This window comes from Gallus gallus, chromosome 3 (genome assembly GCF_016699485.2).
Source record: "Gallus gallus isolate bGalGal1 chromosome 3, bGalGal1.mat.broiler.GRCg7b, whole genome shotgun sequence".
In the NCBI taxonomy this organism is placed as follows: domain Eukaryota; kingdom Metazoa; phylum Chordata; class Aves; order Galliformes; family Phasianidae; genus Gallus; species Gallus gallus.
The window spans coordinates 35574746-35593588 of NC_052534.1; the positions used below are offsets into that span (position 1 = coordinate 35574746).

At 38.4% G+C, this 18843-nt stretch overlaps 1 protein-coding gene across 20 annotated transcripts in view; it reads left to right on the forward strand.

Annotated features, from left to right (window-relative positions):
* RGS7 (regulator of G protein signaling 7) overlaps nucleotides 1–18843 on the forward strand; it is a 258096-nt gene that overhangs the window by 13581 nt on the left and 225672 nt on the right. For 5 of the 20 annotated variants that reach the window (XM_046938436.1, XM_040696778.2, XM_040696771.2 and 2 more), the window contains exons 3-4: nucleotides 11457–11527; nucleotides 15114–15221. The exons of 4 other annotated variants lie outside the window; for them this stretch is intronic. In XM_046938436.1, the coding sequence (XP_046794392.1) occupies nucleotides 11492–11527; nucleotides 15114–15221 (144 nt within the window). In that variant the 5' untranslated portion in view covers nucleotides 11457–11491. Of the gene's footprint in view, nucleotides 1–11456; nucleotides 11528–13976; nucleotides 14151–14354; nucleotides 14723–15113; nucleotides 15222–18843 lie in introns of those variants that run through there. 11 more of the 20 variants (XM_015283942.4, XM_040696775.2, XM_046938439.1 and 8 more) reach the window with 8 other exon arrangements.

Below are 18843 nucleotides of genomic sequence, written 5' to 3' on the forward strand. Positions count from 1 at the left end.
CAGGCATATAGAAAGTCACCCTTCTGTCTTCCTTGTTCTTGGATTTGGATATTTTATCCATATGGATACACTGATTGTACATCTGAGAAAGGTATCTCAGTGGACAAGTGACTCCAGGATTATTCAGCAGCATAAATGGATATCTGTCCTCCTTTAGATCCATGTGCAATCTGTCTCTCTGCCTACACTCTATCTCATACTCTCTTCTCACCCTGTTGCAGTGTCTACTGCCTTGGATTCTCAGTTCATGTCCTTTTGTTAAGACAGTATTACTTTCCTACTTAAACTCTCTCATGTTTATGAGTTAACCTTTCCAGGAGGAAAGTATTTCTTTGTTCCTCATAGAGAAATGTTCCTCTTCATCTCTTGTGGCTTCTTCATACAAAATTCACAGTTTCCTTCTTCCAAAAATACAGCAGTTCAAAATGTAGAACCCGGCCTCCAGCTTGGTTTGTAACAGCACATAATAAAAGTAGGGAAATGCCTGTTTATAGCACCCTCTCACCATCTTGCTGAAGACTTCAGAAAAATTCAGTCTAGGACCAACACCTTTTGTGGAAATTAGCCCGACAGTTTTGACAGAGTTTTAAACAACTTCAGCAATGTTTAAGAGAAGTGTTAGCCAGCTTTAACTCAGCCTTTTGTATGCTTGTTCATTCAGGCATACACATTATGCTTAGTGCTACATATTTTACCTTGGCAAGTCCTTTCTATATTCCGAAACTCAAGAGGTTTGCTAGCATGTTAGATTTAAACCAAAACAGTTTTGGTTCTGAGTTCGTGGAAACAACAAGAACAAAAAAAAAATCTGTTTTTACAAGACACTGTGCATGTATGCTTCAAGAGTCCAGAACTCCTCAACATCACAGTGCTTGCCATACAACCAGTAGGAGGGATATCTGCCTAAATTTGGAAATGAGATAGAGTATTTGTGCTAAGCATGTTATTTTAAGTGCTCAGCTCTTGCCCTTTCCTGTGATTTTTCAGTACTGGATGTGTTATTTTCACAAACTGTTCTAGTTCAGCTTATTTTTCCCCCCAGGTTTTATAAAGCAGTGGGAAGGAGTCACACATCTTTAACATATCTTCGATATGATAGTATGAAAATAATTCTAAGTAGAATATTCACAGTAACAAAAATGAATAAAGAAACTGTTATCTTGCACCTTGTTACTTTTGTACTGATATCACAAGATGTGATATCGCTGTCTGTCAAGGAGACCTCAGAAAAAGTTGAACAAGCAGTCTTGTTCAAAAGACCTTCCTTAACAGGACCACAGGTCAGTTTTTCAGGCAAATTCACATGAAACAATGGTGTCCCTCTTTTGCATCAACTGGAATGGGAATGAGAGAAGGAATAGTAAACAGTTTAGGTCTTAAGACTGTGTCTGTGTTAGGAAACTTATCGGGGCTGGAAGATGTGTTTCAGCACTGTCTAATGATTAAATATTCAGCGAGTTTCCAGGAACGGTTTTGATGTATGGTAATCACTGCCCTCTGGTAACGCCTTGAGATGGACAGCATGGGCTAGTATCTACTTCCAGTATCTACTTCTCTAATAAGAAGTAGAGAAGAAGCCCCTGCTTTGTTTGGAGGGAAGATGAGTTAGACAGATGGATGCAAACTGTTGTGCCATACTTTTTCACACAGTAAGAGATGGAGAGTGGACTCTTTCATTTCCCATAGAAATGCAGTTTCACAGCTCAATAAGACAAGAGCGTGGTTACAGAACTGAGCTCTAAAAGGGTGTGACTATGACAGAGATTTGGATTGTTGAAGTTAGTCCACTAATCCTATGATAAGTTTTTTATTGAACACTAATTCTTGAAAAGCTATCGTTATTTCTTCTAGAAGTAGCGTTTTCCTGACAGCCTACAAAAAATTCAGGTCCACATAGCTTTTGGAGTGTATGAAAGCCTTGTATTTTTCATGTCACAAAATACAAAGCAAATGCAATTATTGGTTTCAGAAGTAATATATTTTCTGTTTGAAACTGGTCATGTTTTCCTGTATTCATTCGGATCTTTGACAAGCCCTTCTTTCTTGTTTCTCCCTCTTGAGCAAAACATACTTATGTGATTCTAGGAATACCTGACCAGGTGTTTTTGAAAGATGGATGTCCTCACACATAAATGTCTGTGTGAATGCTAAAGCTTTGATTCTTGTCCCTTAGTGTACTTCAGTGTTCCTTTAGTGGAAATGCTAAGTCACAGCCTGAAACAGTAATTGAGCACCTGGTGGGAAGGCAGGGCCAACCCAGGGGAGCTCAGGTGCATGCGATTTACCTGAGTGGCTGGAAGGTGTGGAGCCAGGATCCACCCCTTCCCAGACCTCATTTAAGGGCTGGCAGTGGAGGTGAGGGTATCTCTTGCTGGAGATCCCTGTGCACCTGATGCCTTCCAAAGGTAAGCAGCTCTTTTTCTTCATTTCTGCATCTGTGGCTGCTGTGTTTGAGCTTGTTCTCATTTTCCTTAATCAAAGACTTTACCACCCTGCTATTATCATCCTATTATAGCATTACCCCCAAGTAACTGTGATTTTAAAGTGCTTTTCCAAACTCCTTTTTTCATGGCAATTGTGGAAGTACTGGGCCTATCTGAGCTCTACAGGCATCCTGTTGTACACGTCTGGAATTTGTGGTTGTCCTGAGAAAGGCTTCTGGGTTTTTCTGTGCTGTAGGTAGGTTTGTCTTGCACTGGGCCCAGTGCTGGTATTTTGAATGTTCCTGAGCTCCTGCCTGGCTGGGCAGCCCAGGGAGTTGGCTGGTTTGGCAGAGATCCCCATCTTAAACAACACTGGTAATTAATTTGGAGTAGTGGCTATTGGATACAATATGAATATCTGAATGCACTTTCAGATGATTTGCTTCAATTTAAATGAAGCTAAAATGTAAGACAGCAAATAATAGAGCTCCAGGCTTTTCATCTTCATCTAAAGTGGGTCAAAACAATTTGGAAAGCTATTTATGTATTTATTTACTGTACACTGGCTGAGCTACAGATGCAGGTATGATGGTAAACTTGATTATTTCCCCACCCTAATCCTAGCCTGATAGTTTTGACTATTTTCTCTATATTCATTTATAGAGAAAAATGAGATCTTTTAATTGGATGAATAGTATGTTGATGTCTAATTTTTCGAAGGCAGTATCTATGGAGATACAACTAAAAACAAGCAGTATGCTTTTTTTTTTTTTTTACTTTTAAAGCTATTTTTCTTTTTAAAACATGATTACATCTTTGGCAGAGAAAGAGCCTACTTTATCTGACTTCCTTTTTCACTGTCTGTAATAGTTGTGGAATATGTAGTGGTTTGACATTGAATGCGTTGCTTGTGGTATGTGATCCAGGGCAAACTTAGTAAAAGAGAAAAAAGAGTCAGATTGTTATGTAAGTAAATGTCTATCTCTTTAGCTTCTCTCCCAGCCCTGCTCCTGGTATGAGTTTTAGTAATAAAAACAAACAGAAAAATGCCTGCTGCATAGATGTGCTGTACTGTTACACACTTTTCCTTATAATGTTTCTGATTCAGTTGGCTTAGTATACTTTTATGTAAAGAACAAAAAAAAAAAAGTGCAGGATTGAGGGGAAGAAAGCTAGGCAGAGAAAGGAAAGGATTGTTGCTGTCTTTCTGCTGTAACACTGTGGCTGAAGGGTGATATTCCAACCGCAGTGAGCAGGTTGGACTTTGAGTTTACTGTACAAGAAATGAGTTTTTCCAGGTCAGTTAGCGTCTCACATTGGAAGCCTGTGTTTTCCTAACGAGAGAAAACAATACAGGAAAAAAAGAAGAGGGTAGTTTCTCAGCAACCCAGAAGTGAATCATGCTGCCAGAATCATGGTGAGGAGTTAAAGTTCTCCAAGCTCTATATTGGAGGTGTTCCTCTGACGATTATGACTACATTCAATCTTTTCAGCATCTTTTTGAGAAATAAATCAGTCAGATATTATAGCTTATCTTCTTGTTCAGTGTATATCTGAGCTGCAATACAGTAGGGTGATTGAGGAAAAAATTCCTTCCTGTTTTGCCTTTCTTGAAGAGAATTTTTTTGCCTTAGTCTCTGGTTATTCCAGAAAGTGAAATCCTTTCTTCATAACAAGAAGCAGCCAGACAAGACCCTGCACCCAAACCCTTGTATGGCATATTACTTATGCAGAGAATAAGAATCCTAACACTGAGGTACAGAGGTGGATGCAGTAAATTGTTTACTTAACAAATTAGTGGGAGAGATACTTGATTTCTTTCCAAAATCAATTAATTTACATAGGTGAAATATGTGGTATGGTTTAAACTGGTATTGAGTACAAAAAACAAAGCACTTGGTGACTAAAGCAACTTCACCTGCACGTGAGTAACATGTCCTTTAGTTAGACAGAACTTTAAAAAGTTACGTACCTGCTTTATGTTCTGTTTGTGATGTGTAAGAAAGCTTCCTTTTTTTCCTCACTCCCTTTTTTACTTCTTTGTATGTTTGATTCCTAGAAGATTCCATGTATGATTCCATGTTTCAAGAAAACAGCAAAAAATGCTATACTATACATTGCGTGAAACCACCTGAACTTTACTGGGTTCCTTTTTTTGTAGAGGTGCTTATCATATTTGAAAATGAGCATTGGATTTAAGTGTTTAACTTCTTAAAAATTAAGGGAAAAGGTATCACCTTTAAAGTGGCCTGTTTGGAGTTTTTAAAGTCAAACCTGATCTTCTGCTTCTTAATTATAGTGCTATTTTTTTCTGTAACCAGACTTCTAGAAAAAAAAAAAGGTTTACAGAGAGTTTTAGAGCTACCTGGCTTCCTCTATGAAAATATGTCAATTTTAATGTTGCCGAGAAGGTAGGAGTTCTGAAACTTCACCACACTCCGTTCCTCATGCTGATGGATGAAGCTATTTGATATCATTAAGTATGGTGACAGTATTCTCGCATTTGGGCTGTGAGACAGTGATGGTTTGAGGACCTGTAAAGAAGGCTTCTCTGTTACTTTACTAAGGTTTCCTGCAGACTTTATCTTGGGAGTGACTTATCTGGAGCTGTAGGGCTTCCCAGATATCCAGAATAAAAACTGCAGTGTAAGGTTGGGTACTTTGACGCATGCTTCAGAGCAGCTGCCTTAGTACTAGCAGACTGAACTACCAAATGTCAAATTTTTAATGTTTGTGTAGACTGTTGGAAGCAGAAAATAAATTATTGTGTACAAGAAGTGTGTTTATTTCCCTCTGAATTGCTGGCATGGTGAGGTTATGGAGGTAGCATTGTTCAAATGCTGGGGAGTGAAATAGGAAGAGGCCAGAATGGAGAGGTGCTGCACTAGCTTCCTGTGATGACAGCATTATTACCTGGTAACATTTAGAACTGAAGCCTGCTACTGCTTAATTGCCCATCAGCAATCCAAGCTCATGACTTTGTTCTTTTACTGCTTGTATTAATGAATGTGACTTTCCACTGTCACAAGTGTTCACCAAAATAAAGTGACGTTTAATTGACTAAAGAAAACAATTAGGTAGGGACATACACATACAATTCCATATCTGCAGTTTGCTTCCTAGATACGTCTCATGCCAGATCAATCCAGCTTGGGAAGTGACTGTTACTTTGCTACATGTGAAATCGACCCTGCAATCTAGGCTGATAACATTTCTAGGTTTTTTTTCTCTAAATGTGCTTGCAGAGTTTGGTGATGTTTTAGGAGAACAAAAAATTCTACTTAAGAGAACTGAAATGGTAAGATGGACACACAAGTCACCTGCAAGCAGTCAAGGAATGAAACATGAAGTCAACTGAAAAGAGCTATATCTGAATTTGCGGTCCTAACCATTGCTCACTTCTGAACATCTGTTGCATGCCAAAGGCAGTTACTTGAATTCAGCTTTTTCACTAGGCGTGCTTTAGGTTTGAGGTGAACTAGCTGAGCTATGGCCAGATTTCACTTCTGTTTGTACTTCCTCTATTAAATTATCTGAAATAATCTGAGCCAATGCGAAGCCACTTTCTGTGATTAATGTGTGCTAGGTATAACTGTGTTACAATGACATAAAATTATCTACTGCATATATTACATAGCTGCTGTTGTGGATGTAGAGCAAGTAGTTCTGTTATGCCAAACACGCAAAATAACCTTTACTTCAGCATTCTGTAGCTTTGTCAGACAAGCAAATGCTGTATAGAAGAGAGAAAGGGAGATTATGGAAGAAAATATGCACGCTGCTGTGAGTTCATGACTTTATATCTCAATTCCTTCTGTCACATAAAAGTTTTTTCCTTAGTTTTTTTGCATATTCCCTACTATAGCTTTTTGTGTCAAGTGTCTTTAGAAAGATCCCTGAGAACTGTTGTAGCTCAGACTAATAAATTAGTGAGGTTTTTTTTTTGTTCCCCTATTTGTAGTCAGGAGGCAGAGAGCACCAATTAATTTTTAAGACCGTCTGTCCTTGCCTAGTAGGAATGGACACTTTCACTTTCTTTCCTTTCCTTTTTTGTTCCCTCTGTAACCTGTAGGAGTCTTTTTTTTTTTTGTCCAGTCCCTGAAGGATTTCAGTTTGCTCTGAATCCCAGAACTTCACCCTTTCTTATTATTGATTCTCTTCTTGTTATAGGGGTGAAGGATTGTTCTTTTCTGTAGTGCTCAGCTTATTTTTCCTTTATATCCTTGGATTTAGTTTCCTTTTCCTTAATTTTATCCTGGTAATCTAATCAGTTTGCAGAGAAAATGGGATTAATCTTTGCTTCCTTTCTCTCATCCTAGCCCATCTTCTTCCTTCATCGTTGACAGCTGCACAATTTTCATTTGGCATACAGAGTCATTGTGATTGTGGAGTCTGATTTCAGTCTGCTTCCTTATTAAATAAGTAGTACTGTCCTCTCCCACCGGGATACATTTTTCTGTCTGCCTGTATTTGTGCTGCCTTCCTGCCTTGACTATCGTGACCTCTTTATTCACTTGTCTCCACCCCTTTCTCATTCATTACCAAAGACCTGCGACTAAACATCTTTCTCTCCTCCAATGCATAATAAGTCTTTATATTCTGAAAGTTTCCTGCTGGATGCCTGATTCCCTTGCGTAGACTGTTATTTCCCTTTTTAGGTGCACCAGAACTCTACTTTCTGTAGTCCTGGTTTACTGCTCCTTTGTTTCCCTTCTTTTGCAACAAAATAAGGAGGGGTGGGGGTAAGATTCTTTTTAGGCTAAATATTTTGTCTGATGATAAAATATCAGGCTTCACTGTCTGCCAGTATTGAAGTAGAAGACAGTGAGAAAGCCAACTATATCTATCTATATATATACACACACACTTGTTTAACTAGAGAATGGTAGTGCGCATTGTAATAAAGATAGACACGCTGGCGTTTTGGAAAGAGTACATAAAACCAATTTTTTCCTATGTGTCTTGCATCTTTTTATTCCCTTCTCCCTTTTGTTTTACCTCACTGCCTGGTTATTCAGGCTAAGAGCTGTAGGTCAGGATGACTTTCCTTACTTGCAAAATGCCTTGATACTACAGTGTATTTTAATTAAAGAAGTGTTTTTTACTCATTGCCCCCCAGGTGCTGAAAGCTGAGGCAACTTTTGGCATGTCAACATTGTTATTAGAGTTTACTATCCAAAATATTGTAACTGAATGCTTTGCACTTATGTTTGTTGTTTTTTGAACTCTTTCCCAACTTTCATTATCATTTTAGTGATAGAAAATACAGACAAGGTGTTTTCAGAAATAGTTTTCTTTGTCTGCCAATTATTTTTAAGTATATAACGTTCTCAGAGCTGTAGTTTCAGGTTTTAAGGCAGTTTCCTTTAATATTTGAGGAAATATTGAAGTTGATATTGAATATTGAAGCTAATAATCATGTAACCTGAAGGGAAAATCTTTGTGATATGGAGTGAGTTCTGGAAAGGTCTCAAATTCATACTGTGTTTTGGAAAAAAAGCAACCTTAAGAATGCCCTAGTTTATGGTTTTATTATGTTAATTTAAAATCTTCAGATGACACAGACACCTACTTACTACACTTACATACTTTTACCTACTTTCTTGTGTTTTTCAGTCTCTTGGGGTTCTGGAGAATTTAATTAAAAAAGCTCTCATTTCAGTCTGAATGCTATATAGAGTTTTAAAAGAATGAAAACTCCATTTCTTCTTGTGAGGATATTAGTATATATCTTTTTTTGTCTGTTCTTGGGTATAAGTGAATAAAGACTGGCTCAGTTTGTGATGCATAATCAGCAAATTGACTGGAGTTGATTTAAACTGTTAGAAAAACAAAATGACCTTGGGGGGAAGAGGCTGTTTGATTAGATTATATGTGGGTGTAAGGCAGGGAATTTGTGAACGATAGGGGGAATTTTGAAATGAAATAGAGGGAAAGAAAGGAATATGATAAACAAAGCTTTTTAAACTGCTGAGCTCTTTTTTTCTCCAGTGCATTCAGCTCAGTGAATTAATTAGATTAAGCCACATTACTCCTGATTGCTGGAAGGATTTAGCAGAGAAGGGAATTCCAGTAGTAGCTTGTGGAGCTGAATTTGCCAATTGCAGGGAACCTGTGGTGGTGTGGTGCTACCATTTCCTTGATAGCCTAATAGCTGCCTCAGTTTTTATTATTTTTGTGATATATGGAAACTTGGGTTACTGTTGGGAAAGTATACTGGAGAAAGTTGTTTATTTTTTAGTAAGAGATACCACTTTGGGCGACTGGGAAACAAGCAAATAAACAACGCCTCCCCAAAATACAGAATGTTTCAGCACTTACTTATTCTAGAAGCTTCTAGAAATTCTTTTTGTGTAAACAGGGGAGGAGCCCTTGGTGGAGTAAGGAACAATTTTTATTTTTCAAAATGTAGCAGTTTTCCCTAATATCTCCTCATTAACTTCTTAAATTAATCTCTATTTATCAGCTCAATTCTTTGCCACACAAATTATTCCTCCATCTAGTTCCTAGTGACTCCTGATAATTCCCTTATGATACTTTTCAACAATTAATCTGTTCTGGTCTGTAACCATGGCATTCTCATATATGGTGCACTTCTCTCATTCCCTATATAGTGTTTCTGAGTCCTCCTTTCTCTAGTCCCTTTATGACAAAGGATTCTAAATCAGTGATTTATTTCGAATTAATCCCTAATAAGGGGCTTATTCTATTTTGATCTGAGCAAATACAGTCCCATAAATCAGACCTGAAAGAATTTATTGAGTAAAGGGATAAACCTAGTTTCACACCTGAGAGTTTTTTTTTTTTTTAGCCACAAAAACAACAACAAAACCCCAACCCAAATCCCGAAGACTGCTTTTTTTTTTTGGTTGTTTGTTTTTAACCTGAAACTAATGCCAGCTTGAATTAAACTAATGGCTTGGCCTGTAAGAACTACAGCTATAGGAAAACTGATAAAAATCACAGCCACTAGATGATCTTTGAGGTCTCTTCCAACTGAAGCCATTATATGATTCTCTGGATTGTGTTTTCTTATTTCATGTAAGTTGCTCAGTAGTTAGGACGCTGCTATGTGAGATATGCAGCATTTTTGAAGATGTGGATATTAGACTATAAATCTTTTTTTTTTGCCACCAAGGAGAGTGTCATAAGCAGCAAGTAATAAGAGATGCTTGAAAACAATAGGGTCTTATTTTAAATATTTTATCTGAAGTAGAGACCAAGTGTCCCATTTCACAATCTCTAGGTTCATTCCATCAATAATGTTGTGTCGCAGAACTTGACTAAAACAAACAAATCTTTTCTTTCTTGGATGTTTGTTATATTCCTACATACTAAACTGATTTTCCAAGTTGGTGATTTAGACTTAAGAGTAGAAAGAGTAATTGAAGAGTAATTAATCTTGAATGTTCTAGGAAATTTTCAAGGAGTATAGTGTAGTATTTATTATTTCTGTAAACATTCCTTACTATTTGAGGAAATAAGGGTGTATAGCTGGTTGTGATAGTTATTTGTTTAGAAAGAAAATTAACGTTGATGAGTGCTTCTTGTGTATCAGTCTAATGTAACCTCTTTAACTGAGAAAGACTGCCCTCTTTTGGATGTAATTAGAACTGGTTTATTGCCAAGGCTATAACTACTTGAAGTTGCCCTGCTTTGTCTGTAGAAGCTGATGAATTTCCATGGATGAATGAGGTGGACACCACTTTGATATCAAAATCTATGTAGATGTGGTTATATATGACAGTAATAGTCAACATCTTCAACAGGAGATTAAGTTAGTTGCATTTAAGTTTCGTATCATGCTATGCATGATGTGTATATTGTGTATGTATCATACTACCTGGAATGTGGGATTTCCTTATTTCTGATAATTTCCCTTTCATGTGAGATTATGCATAACCATAACCTAGCATTTTTTTGTTATTCTGTTTTATTGGTTCACTTTTTTTCCCCCTCATTAAATATAGAGTGCTATTTAGTTACTTACTTTCTAATTTTAAAGGCTCTCTTTTCTATGTTTTGTGACCCCTTGCCCTAATAAAATGAATGCATAGTTTGATCTTCTGCATCATAAATTGATGAAAGTAATTAAACTTGACACATGGGTGACACACCAGATGCCTGTGGCTTAAAAATAAGTTTCATGAAGGAAATGGTGAAATTTGTTAAGTCAGTCCAGGGTGCGTTTCTAGCAAATATATACTGTAACTTGTAATAATCTGAATGGCATTTGATGACCTGCACTAAATGGATTGATTGCTATTCACTCCTGAAGGAGCAGGTGTTCTAAATTTCATCAGAAAGGCTGTGGATTCATCCTGGAGTCTCTAGCTACCAATTCAGAGCCTGGCACTAAAACACTCGCAGGTCTGTAAGATCATAAATATAACTGTTAGACTAAAGTAGAAGGACTGTCTTTTGTGCTTAACTGTGCTAGCAGAAAAAAAAAAAACCTTGGATTTTATACTTTAAGGCAGCACAGTAACAACTCATGTCAGTATTTAGGGTTTAGAGCCTAGGTGACAAGGTTTCTGTTAGTTTAGGATATTAAAATGTGATTGTTTATAATACAGTTGTATTTTTAAGGACTTCGTCATAGAATTAGATCGTACTGTTCTAAGAGTTTGCACATCATGTCTACTCCAAGGAACATTCAGTCCAGGTATAAAATGAGATAATTGATGGATATAGGCAGCATACTGACGTAATGCTACAGCACTGGTCAGTATAACAGATAAACATTCCTGATCTATTTTAAATCCAGATAGAAAAAAAACATTCTGACATAATGTTTTGACATAAAAATGCCTGTGTTATGTGTACCATGTGCATATGATGTTATCAGAATACTTGAGTTGTATTGACAATGCCAACTAAACACAGAAAATGTAGTCACCACCTTGCTAAATCATGTGTACTTTATTGCCTTGTTAGATAACACTGCCCCTTGGCAGCCTTTCCCATCATCATTGTTTTATTAATGAGTAGTTTTGCTTTGCATTTTGAAACAAGACATTCCTCTTCTGGCAGACCGTGCTTTCTGAGGATGCTAATGCTGATTGTATATGAAACGAGTGATGACTCTCAACATGACAAGATGCGTAAGTAATTTATGAATTATAAAGCCTTTTATAGGCTATTGAGTGAGCATATCCAACTGTGTTAGAATGAAATTATCATATCAGTTATGTATTTTTAAAATAAATTAATTTCTTTTTACTTGCATTTATGATGCAGTCCACTCCGGGGTCTGTTCCATCACAAAATAGTGGCAGACAGAAATTTTGTTAGGTTGTTTCTGGTTTTCTCTTCTGTTTAGCCCTCTGAGACATTAGAGCTTGTTTTCCATTTTGACAATGTACAGGCTGGTGAAGTGAAAACTTTCTGATATGCTTCAGTGTAGCAAGTCTGTAGTTAAGAGATAAGTAGTGGTGATTATTGACTGACTTTTATATTTTTCAAGGACAAGATTAAAGACTGTAAAATATCATTCCTTTTGATGTTAATGGGCAAACATACTTCAGTAGGTCTAGATTGTTGCTCTGTCTGGATACTTGAACAAATTTACTTTAGAACTTGATTTATGATAATTAACTTCATTCTCAAAGAAAACATATAAACCTAGTATGACATTTTCATTTGTTCTTTATTAGTGAAATTAAGCAGAATGTTTAAGAAAAAAGCATGACTTGAGGCAGTATAGCCAAAATTCAAACTTGGCTGGGGATGCCCCTGCCTTTATTTTTTTAAAAGATTCCCAGAATGTAAAAGCTTGGTAATGCGTTGCCTAAATTAGTCAGCTTTGTCGGGGAGTTTTTCAAAGACACACAATCCCTGCCAAAATTTTTCTGCTTATGGCAAATAGGTAGATTAGAGATGTCTTGTAACAACTTTGTAGTCCAAGAATTCCAGTACAAAATTTTGTTTTCTGTAATATTTTTTTCACTTGGATTTATAATTAGATGAGACAAAGTAAGAAAACAAGCACAAGACTTTATTAAAAACTTGCTTATGATTCTTTTTTACATCCTTTAACATAAATTCTATACCGAGCGTTGGCTGGCCAAGCAAATGGAAGGAACATGTGCATAATCAGCATTTTTTTGTGATTTTTCTCCTCTTAAAGTTTGAAATATATTTTATGCAGTGTTTGGTTTTTACTTATTAAGCTGTCATTCAAATTTCTCTTTCAGAGTAAGAATATAAGCTCCTTTTACTGCCATACGACTATTCTTGACATGTCTTGGGAGAGATTTCCCTTGACTGCCAGTATATTTGAGCCCCTGCAGCTCTGCTTACTTAGGAAATGTATGCCAAAGCTAGGGAAATTATTTTCTGTTAGGTCATTTCAACTTTTACTTCTGCTTTCCCTGAAGAACACTTCATATTCATGCTTGAGGTCTGCTCTCTACTCCAGTGTTTGTTACTGTGCCATTTTTAATCCCCGTTCTTTCCTCAGCTTTCTGATTTGGAAAGTCCAAATCAACTCTGTCCTGACTCCTTTACCATGCAGTGGCCACTGTGACTCACTATTGATGCCTTAGCTGATTTGTCATATTCACTTTTGAAAGGACATCAAGATATTTGCAAAGTTTGGAAGAGCAGTTAGTGGCTAACAGTAGTTGTTAATAACTATATTTTAGCAGGATGTTTGTTGATGCCAATCTCTTTAGGATTGGAGAGAGGTGGAAAAAGTGGAATGATGCAGTATGTAGTGAAATCTGTGCTTGAATTGCGCAGTTCTAGCAGTGCACAATCCACAAGGTGAAGTGCACAGCCTTTTTTTGTTTTGTTTTGCAAGATCATCCTTGTAATAAGAGCTTATGTTTCCAAAAAGGACACTTTCAAATGGGAATATCCCAAAGCTAACCAGTTAGGTATCTCCTGTTCTTGTGGATGTTGAGTGCGAGGAGTTTCAGTGATTTTGGAAAATGAAAGCATTCTAATCCATGTGATGAGAAAGTGTGATTTAAGAGACCTTATTTTCGATTTTATCGCGGTCAGCTCTTTGCCTTTGCAAATCAGGCAGTTGCCTGCATCTAGCAAAGCAGCCCTGGCGGTGTCCTGATGTGTCCTCTGGACTCCTTCCTACTGGCTGGAACAGACTCGCTCTCTGCTCCCCCGCTGCTCACAGGTCTGCAGTGCCAGCAGGGCACGTGCTCTCCCCAGTTCAGCCTGGAAAAAATACGGAAGCGCCCAGGCAGAGGAACGGGTAGATAGATCCCTATTACTGTCGGGAAATGAGTAAGAAGGAGACAGGTGGCATCTGCTCCCCCTAAGTCTTTCACCACCGACTCCTCTCTTTCCTTCCCTAGCCCGCTAGCCTGCGTTTCTCTTCCTGCCCAGCCCTCCGGGCCGTCTGATCTCATTTACGGGGGCTACCGCCAGATCCGCAGGCAGCTGCAGTTTCTTGGCCGCGGGTTTCGGCGCTGGGCCGCTGCGTGGCGGAGCGGCGGCAGCAGCGCAGCACAGCAGCACCTTTGACGTGCCCGTTCCCCACGTGACGGCCGCTCCATTGCGGGGCGGGCGCTGAGCTGCCGCCGCTCCGCCAGAGCGGGGAGAGCCGCAGCCGCAGCGTGTGTGCGTGCGCGCGTGTGTGTGATGAGCGATCGCCGCGTCCCTCCGCCCGCCGCCGGCTGACACCCCCAGCGCCGGGCGCGCCAGGAGCAGCGGCAGGAGGAGCCGAGGAGCCGCGGCCACCCCGCACTGACCTTGGCCCGGGAGGTAACCGAGCTCCGCGCCCTCCCCGCGGCCGTGCTGAGACCTCTCAGGCGCCGTTGCCGCTGTCCGCGGTGCTGAAAGCGCCGCGCCGCTCTGCCCGCGGGGCTCCCCCGGCCATTTGCCGCTGGGAGGTGCGGGCACTGCGGGGCAGGCGCCGGGCGGGGCGCGTCGAGGGCGAGGTGCGGCTCAGCCCCCGTCGGGAGGTCTGGGGAGGGGTCCAGGGCGGCTCCAGCGGGAGATGTTTGGGGTAGAGCTTAGTCCGCCCCGCTCTCCGCAGCCTCTGGTGCCGTCTGTAGATGGAGCACATTCTTACACCTGCGTGCAAAGCCGGAGCTACAGCAGGAGCTGAGCGCTCAGTGCAGCTCCCGGGTGAGCGGGGGGGGGGGTGGGGGGGGGAGGAGCCGGGGCTGGCGGCTCAGACGAGGCTTTGCGGTGAACTATGAGGAAAGTAGGTGAAAGCAAGCGGGAGTGCGTTCTGTCGTGTTTCTTGTTTGATGCCAAGAGAAGTTTAAGGAGGCTGTTCTTCTCGCCGTGTGTTTGTGGGTTGTGGAAGTTGCTTTGGTCCGAGCCATGAGGTTAGGGCAGAGCTGAACACAAAGTTGTGGGCCCAGTCAGTCCCCACAAACTGTGGTCAGGAGGGTACCAAGCATCCCTGGTTGGAAGTGCATATCAGGAGAGAGTGCTCCTCATGATGTGGTGGTTAGTGAGATGTCAGGGAGCTATTTGGAGTGACAATTCATTAATGTCTGAATTAGATTAACACGTTGCATTTATTATTTACAGGCAAAAGAGAGTAATGGCAGTAAATAGTGAATTAGCTTCTTTGCTTTTATGTAAATCTCTGTACAAGTTTAGAGCATACGCTAAATCTGATAACATCTTGGTATAAAGTCGCATCCGTTAATCATCAAGGAGGGAAGGAGACCTGAGGAAGTGTCTTACTGAGACCACTTGTACCTTTTACAGCACACCAAAAGCGGATCAAATCTGTGGGACATGGCACAAGGAAATAATTATGGGCAAAGCAGCAATGGGGTGGCTGATGAATCCCCAAACATGCTGGTGTACAGAAAGGTAGGTAAGCTTTAATGTTTTTTGAAATCTGAAGAAGGTGCTTCAAGAAAGGGTGATGTCCTTGACTCTCTTGCCTATCAAGAGAGACTGTTATTTTTACTGTTTCTCTCCACCTTCCTGAAGAGAAGCTACTGCAGTGCTTTGCCATGAATGGAGCTGTGTGATTTCAGAATGCAGTCATCTGATATGAATTTGGAATGTTTTGGCTGCTGACATTTATGCTACCTAAGGCAGATCAAAAGGCTTGTGAGAACTAGATCTGTATCTCAGGAACTGCTAGTGACTTTTTTATGAAGTGACTAGATTTATTATTTTGAATAGCAAAATATATATGCCTCAACTTTGCATCATGTTCAGAAACAGTTTAGAATTTGAAATAATTCATGTATTTACTTCATTTTATGCATTGAAACATATGACGTGAGAGTGCTGATGTGTTAGAGTCTGGAAAATGTTGTGGGCTCAAGTGTTCACTGGCAAAATCTATTAGTAAAATGAATGCATATATTATACTTATCTGCAATCGCCAGAATATAAAACCAAAAAAACTGAAACAGAACACAACAACACAAACATATGCTCTGGGGATTCTCTCTGGAAAGCTTTTCTAATGTAGTTATTCTAATGCCATCGCTATACAAATTTCCAGACACTGAGCTCTAACAGTGTGGTTTATATAGCCTGTACACTTTCATTTTTTTTTTTGTTGAAGTAGATGCTTGGGGATTTTGTGATGAGTTGATTCCTTATTATTTTTCTTTATTTTAAACTTGCCAATTGTTTGTTATCATTTTTTTTATTAATTGGGAGAGTGACACATTTTAATAATGGAGAAGAATAGCTGTTCTTGCAAACTGAAATATCTAATTACATAACTACTTTTTTTATTCCTAGAATGCAGTGCTTTCTAACTTGTTGTTTCTATCAGGTGGAAAAATCAATATGTATTTTTTTTTGTTGGAGCCTTTGACTTTTCTTTTTGCAATTTACCTGTAATGGAAAATATCTGAATATGTATCAGATAAGTTTTTGAGGTGAACTGAGGTATCATGAGTAACTGCTTTTTCTCCAGAAATTATAAAATAATTAAAAATAATAAAAGTTTCAAAATAAAGACTGATACATACTTTCTTTTTCATTCCTAATTTCAAATATGTTGCTGATTTTGCTGAGTTTCAGTGGTATTTTATGATTTGCCATTTTGGAAAATTAGGCGTCTTACACAAATGGGATTTATGAACTTAACCTTAATTATACGTATGTGTAAGAATAGACATCTGGAAAAAATACAGAATACCTTACCAGTAACTTGACAAGTGTGTTTCAAAATAAAATAATGTGCATGAATTTATACATCAAAAAATGTGCTGTGCAGATATAAAGCAATATAGCAAAGCTTATATTGTCCTTTATAGGCTTCTGATCTTGTACTTCTATGCTGAAAAAGAAGTCTTTTATCTGCCTATTCAGTAGGCAGAGGTGGAAAAAACAGAGAAACTGTTTGTCTTCTCCTGTGGTGTCTATGTTTGAGTAGCAGGCTGAGCTTGTTATCCGTTGTATTTAGTCTGACCTTATGCCACAATTTTACACTCCCCCTGAGCAGCCTTCAGATTAAAAGGAAAGTTCTGAGGCAAGTGACCAAAACATTGGTGATGCACAGAAAATTTGAAAATGATGAGTGGGAATAGGACATAAAGCCTCATGTAGTCACTCAGTGTCAAATACCCTTTCAGTTTTCTGTAAATCAAAAGCGTGGGGATGGTATCAATTTTGTGTCATCCAGTATAACAGTGGTCCTCCTCTTGATGTTGAAGTGCAAGTGGTGTACTGAGTATTAAACTTTCACAAATACTGACCTTCTGTGGTATTATTTGCCATATTTATTTTTATACACTTCAACATATTTCTTTGCCATAGTAAATCAGAAGGGTCATTTAAGTTAGAGTACAAAGAGTAAACTAAGTAGCCCTTCCTTTGGTAGAACTCAAGGAATAGGCAACAAAATAATAGACAACCTTTTCAAAAATCATCTACCTTTTTCCGTAGTAAGATATTGGTGTAGCTGAATATTTTATAAATTCTGTCTAGAACATAAGAGAAAGATAGAAGTCATTTCATTTCAGAATATATAATCTCTGAATATCTTTCTTTAATAGCAACAACTAAATCACAGGATTCCTTGTAATACATTAGAAAACACAGCGCTTCTCTATCTGTCATTGTGTTAGAAATGAAAGCGTTGTGCAGAGTGAACAAAGAGCTAGATTTGCTGGCTTCATGAAGGACTTTTTTTTTTTTTGCCAACTGAAAAAGTATTAATAGTTGTTAAAAAAAGAAAAAAATAAAAGTGCTGTTGGCTGGCTTCAGAAAGAAACTGAATTTGAAGCCTTGAATTTTGAATAACACAAGTGAAATACACAAATGCTGGAATATTTTCCTGCTGTAGTTTATACAGCATCAACACAGGGATTAGCTCATGTTTTGTGATATGCATCTGCAAGAAATTGGTGAGATGTCTCTTTTTGTGATGATGAGGAACTAAAATTTGGCCATGATAAGTGAAGACAATGCCTTTGGCTATAAAACATGATTTTGTAATTTTGGTAATTATTTTAGTCTAACTTCCAGACACTATCTGAACTAAATACAACCTAAGCTATATGTAGTTTCAGGCCTGGATTTCCCAAATCCTCATTCTGTCAGGAGTATTTTACAGAAAATGTAAAGACCATGAAGTTTCGGTGTTTATAAATTAAGTTTTTAAAGCTTTGAATTGTTAAAGAGCCGTAAGTGCACTTTAAGCACATAGAAAAGTATTGACGTGTAGGCTTGTTTTTTGTTGATTTTTATTTTTTTTTAAATGTCTTTGGTTTGTGATTAGTTACTCATCTGGGAAACTGAAGAAAGACAGGTTTATTGAAATGCAGAATAGAGTTGTATTAAGTAGACAGCATATTATAGTAGCCTGTATTCTCAGAGAAAGAAGAGTTTCATTGCATTCTGCTTTCAGAAATGAAGTATATTTTATGCTGAATTTCTGAATTAAATATTCTGTGCATGTCTAATTCTGAATGCTTATTTGAATCTGTGATAGAAAGGGTAATAACAAACATAAATAGCTCCTTATATCATTTTTACCCTGGCTCTTAAGATGCTCATGTGTCAGTGCTTTTATGCCTTGGGGAATACTTTTTATTTAAATAGAATGTCAGTTGCATTATTCTATTTGGCTATCAGCCTAATTATAAAGTAATGACATATGACACATCATTAATACTGACATACCTTGGAAAAAGTCCTGATTTTTTTTTTCTGCCAGTAGCCTGAGGCCAACATAAAAAATTTAAAACTCCTGCTTTTACTTCCTCTCCAACAGAGTCCATTTCAGTCAGCGCTTAAAAGACATAAGATGCTAGAATGCTTGCTCTTTGCTCATACAGGAATCTTAGACTTCAGCAACATTAATTTACAGCTGGAAGCTGGTCTTAAAGACAATACTTCAAATGTAATGTGAGGTTTATAATGTGCAGTTTTCCCTAGTTTCAGAGCTTAACTTATCCTGTTTCATCTTGTGTACGGTGCAGATAAGTATTTGTTGTCTTTTGAAGAACCGCATTTTAGA